The sequence below is a fragment of the Dipodomys ordii genome, unplaced genomic scaffold (genome assembly GCF_000151885.1).
Source record: "Dipodomys ordii isolate 6190 unplaced genomic scaffold, Dord_2.0 Scaffold28, whole genome shotgun sequence".
NCBI classification, from domain to species: domain Eukaryota; kingdom Metazoa; phylum Chordata; class Mammalia; order Rodentia; family Heteromyidae; genus Dipodomys; species Dipodomys ordii.
In genome coordinates, this window is record NW_012267244.1 from 15672273 (window position 1) to 15676562 (window position 4290).

At 38.6% G+C, this 4290-nt stretch overlaps 1 protein-coding gene across 1 annotated transcript in view; it reads left to right on the forward strand.

Annotated features, from left to right (window-relative positions):
- The window catches only part of Bdp1 (B double prime 1, subunit of RNA polymerase III transcription initiation factor IIIB), a 110846-nt gene that overhangs the window by 32308 nt on the left and 74248 nt on the right, over positions 1-4290 (forward strand). The window contains exons 11-12 of the mRNA XM_013015828.1: positions 1022-1180; positions 2928-3075. Coding sequence (XP_012871282.1) covers positions 1022-1180; positions 2928-3075 — 307 coding nt within the window. The remainder of the gene's footprint in view (positions 1-1021; positions 1181-2927; positions 3076-4290) is intronic.

The window sequence follows — 4290 nt, forward strand, 5'->3', positions numbered from 1 at the left end:
TCTTTTTTGTCAGTTGTGGGGCTTGAACTCTGGGCCTGGGCACTGTCTCTCAGCTCTTTGCTTAAGGCTAGTGCTCTATCATTTGTGCCACAGAGCCACTTCCAGCTTTTTCTGCTTATATGGTGCTGAGGAATAGAACCCAGGCTCTCATGCATGCAAGGCAAGCACTCTACCACTGAACTACCTTCCTAGCTCCAAGATTTCATAGATTTTATAACTTCCCATTTTACATGTAAATCTTTAATCATTTTAGTTGATTTTTTTGTGTGATGTAAAATAAAGAGTTAAATTTTTTCTTGTATGATAAGTTTTTCTAGCACCATTTGTTGAAGACACTGTTCTTTTCCTATAGTATAGTTTTGGTACCTCATCTAACCAAAAAATATACATGGAGATCTTCTGATACTATTAAAAGACAGAAAGAAAGACTAGAAGAAAGAAACGAGAAAGAAACTATGACTAGATCTGTTTGTGTGTTGAAACAGTGATAGTATATGGCCATCACTTAAAAAATTTACATTTCATGATATAGTTATTCCTGGTTTCAGCTTGTACTTGTATGAATTGTACTTTATATGACTTTTTGTATGTGTGTTTGTATGTATATTTGTGTGTGTTGATGTGCGTACACTGGTATTGGGGTTTGAACTCAAGACCTTACGTTCTCCCTTAGCTTTTTTACCTCCAGCATTTTTGCTCATTGTAGATAACAGTTTCTTGGATTTGTCTAGACTGACTTTAAGCCATGGTCCTTAGGTCTGAGCCTCCTGAGTAGCTAGGATTACAAGTGTGAGCCATGGTCACTTGGCCCTTAAAAATCTTTTAAAATAGTATAAAAACATGTGTTAGTAAGAGGCGCTGTGGCTCAAGTGGTCTAGCACTAGCCTTGAACTGAACAGCTGAGGAACAGCGCTCAGGCCCGGAGTTCAAGCCCCATGACCGACAAAAAAAACATAAAACAAAAACATGTTACTTGGAATTCAATCCTCTGTGATAATATAATTTAATTTCCTTTCCCTAGTAATCAACCAGATACCATGCGAATAGCTTCTAAGTCTTCAGAATCAAGCACTTCAGATTTACCCCCATCAGAAGTTGGAGATGTAGCATTTTATGAAGTGAATAATTCTGACAGTAGTTGTACAGAAGGAAAACATGTTGACTTAGAGAAAAAAGCAGTGTAAGTATTTTACATCATAAGATTTATTTCAAATATTTGTTCTTAAACATTTTCCCAACTTTCTTGTTTTGTGATGATATGGATCAAATCCAAGGTGTTGCACATATTAGGCAAGTGTTGTATTGAGCTATAACCTCAACCTTGGGTAGTGTTTTTCTTTTTGAGGTCCTAGACCGGGACTTGAACTTGGTATCTGATGCTTTCGCTCATTGGCTAGTGCACTACCAACTGATCCACTCCTGTTATTTAAAAATAACAATTTTTAAGTTGTCATTATAAAGTTGTGATGTACAAATAGTTACAGTTAGGTAAGTCAGGTAATATATATTTCTTTTTGGACAGTCTCACCCCTTCCCTTACTGTCTCCCAGTTTTCCTCTCCCATCCTCACCCACAGTTGTATAGTACATTTTCAACATAGTGTGTAGTGAGTACCACTACTGCATTTGTTCACCCTTTGTCCTTCAGGTCTGTGACCCTCCCTCCCCTTACCTTCCCTAAGACAGATAAACAAATAAGACCAAAAGAAAAGAGCCTGGCACCTATGGTTCATGCCTGTAATCTTAGCTATGATCTGGTTCGAACCAGCCAGGCAGGAAAGGGGGTGAGACTCTGATCTCCAATTAACCACTAGAGAACTGGAAGTGGTACTGTAGCTCAGGTGGGTAGATCAATCTCCTTGAGCTGAAACGCTGAGGGACAGAGCCCATGCCCAGAGTTCAGGCCTTACGACCAACCGACAAAAACAAAACAAAACAAAACAACCCAATAAAGATAAAACCTCTTGTTTCCATTTGCTAGAATTCATTTAGATAAATATTACTTTATATGATTAGAGGCACATAGGCATTTCACCTTTGTATTCCTCCCCTAAGAATATACTCCTTTGGTTTCATTGTGTGTGAATTCCTAGAGTCCACACCTCCAACACCTGGGTAGTGTTTTTTTCTTTGTTGGGCATGGCGCTTGAACTCTTGGCCTGGGCGCTGTCCCTCAGCTCTTCAGCTCATGGCTAGCGTTCTACCACTTGAGCCACAGCACCATTCTGGCCTTTTCTGCTTGAGTAGTGCTGATGAATTGAACCCAGGGCCTCATGCATGCAAGGCAAGCACTCTACCACTGAGCCACCTTTCTCAACCCTCCTTCGTAGTTTTTAATGAGAAATTATTATTTTTTTTGTGGCTGGAACTTGAACTCGGTATTGATACTTTCTGATACTTATTGGCAGGCATCCTACCACTTGAGCCATGCCTCTAATTCTGTGATAGCCATTTATAAGAACAATTTAGACTCCATCTAGTCTGATCTTTCGGTTTTCTTTGGTATTATAATGAGGAAGCTTTTAAATATTTTTTCAAGATTCTGAAAGAGTTATTTTTTGGTGGTGCTGAGTATTGAACCCATGGCCTTTTTTTTTTATTGTGAAAATACTGTACAGAGGGGTTACAATTACATGGGCAAGATAATGAGTACATTTCTTATCAAGCATTGTAGCCTCCTCCTTTGTTTCCCCTTCCCATCCCTTCATATCCTCTCCTCCTTCTACCCCTCCCCCTGTCCCCCCCACCAAAGGTGTAAAGTTTGTTTTTCAACTTAATGGCTTGTACATCTCATTGTTGAAATGGAACCCATGGCCTTTTGCAAAGTGCTCTACTTTTGAGCTATATCCTCAGTCCCTCAGTGTTTATAGTTTTATTTGTATATGAATGTATATTGTTCTCAATTTAAATAGTATTGAATTTTCTTAGGGAAATTGATCAAGCAGAAAATATCAAACCATTGTTGAGAGTTCGTCACCAGCGACCTAAACCTAATCTGTCCAGGGCAATTGGGAAAAAATTAGGCAAAACAGATGCTGAGAACAAGAGTTCACAGTCAGACAATTCAGTTGAAAAGGTATGGTAAGATATTTTATGGATTTTAAAATTATAAAATTTATTCCTAAGTAGATAATATTTACCAACTGCTCTTAACTGATATTAAAATGAATGCAAAAAGGTAAGGCATTAAACGTTGTTTCTTATTTTACTAGTTATATTATTTCAAAGATTCTCAGTGTTTATAAGTTTATTTCCTTCATATAAAATGGTTGTTCCATTTTTTTGTTTTGTTGGTTATAGGGCCTAAACTCAGCCTGGGGCATTGTCCCTCACCTCTTCAGCTCAAGGCTAGTGCTCTACCACTTGAGCCACAGTGCCACTTCTGGCTTTTTCTGCTGATGAGGTGCTGAGGAATTGAACCCAGGGCCTCATGCATGCAAGGCAAGCACTCTACCACTGAGCCACCTTCCCAGCCTCCCAAATATTTCTTAAAGTAGCTACACATTAAATTATTAACACAACCTCTATAATGTCACATTTATGCTTGTACTTTTCTTGTCCTCCCTGAATCCTGGGATTATATGTTTGTACCATCAAATTTGGCTATTTTAAATATATCTTTCTTTCTTTTTTTATTTTTTGGCTGGTCCTAGGGCTTGAACTCTGGGCCTGAGTACTGTCCCTCAGCTCTTCAGCTCAAGGCTAGCACTCTACCACTTGAGCCACAGCACCACTTCTGGCTTTTTCTGCGTATGTGGTGCTGAGGAATCGAACCCAGGGCCTCATGCATGCAAGGCAAGCGCTCTACCACTGAGCCACCTTCCCAGTCCCATATTTTAAATATTTCTATGGTTTTATCCAGAAGGAAAGACTCTATTTGCATTAAATAAATATTTTGTTTATTCTTTTGAGAATTACATTCTTCTAATTGTAAGTAACTTTAAAAATGATCATTTGTTTTCTCTCATGTGAAATATCTTTATCATAATTTTATTTTTGGCTTTTGTTTTTATGGTTCTGAGAATTGAAGCCAAGGCCTTAAGCTTATTACTAATCAAGTGCTTCTACTACTGAGCCACATTCTCAGCCTTTAACATTCTTTTTTTTCTTGTGTTACTCATGTGTTTAAACTCAGTTTCTGGGCACTATTCCTGAGCTTTGCTGAAGGTTAGCTCTCTGCCACTTGAGCCACAGCTCAACTTCTGGCTTTTTGGTGGTTACTAGAGAGGCTGGCTTCAAACCACAATCCTCAGATTTTTTTAGGTTCTTGAATAGGATTATAGGTGTGAAC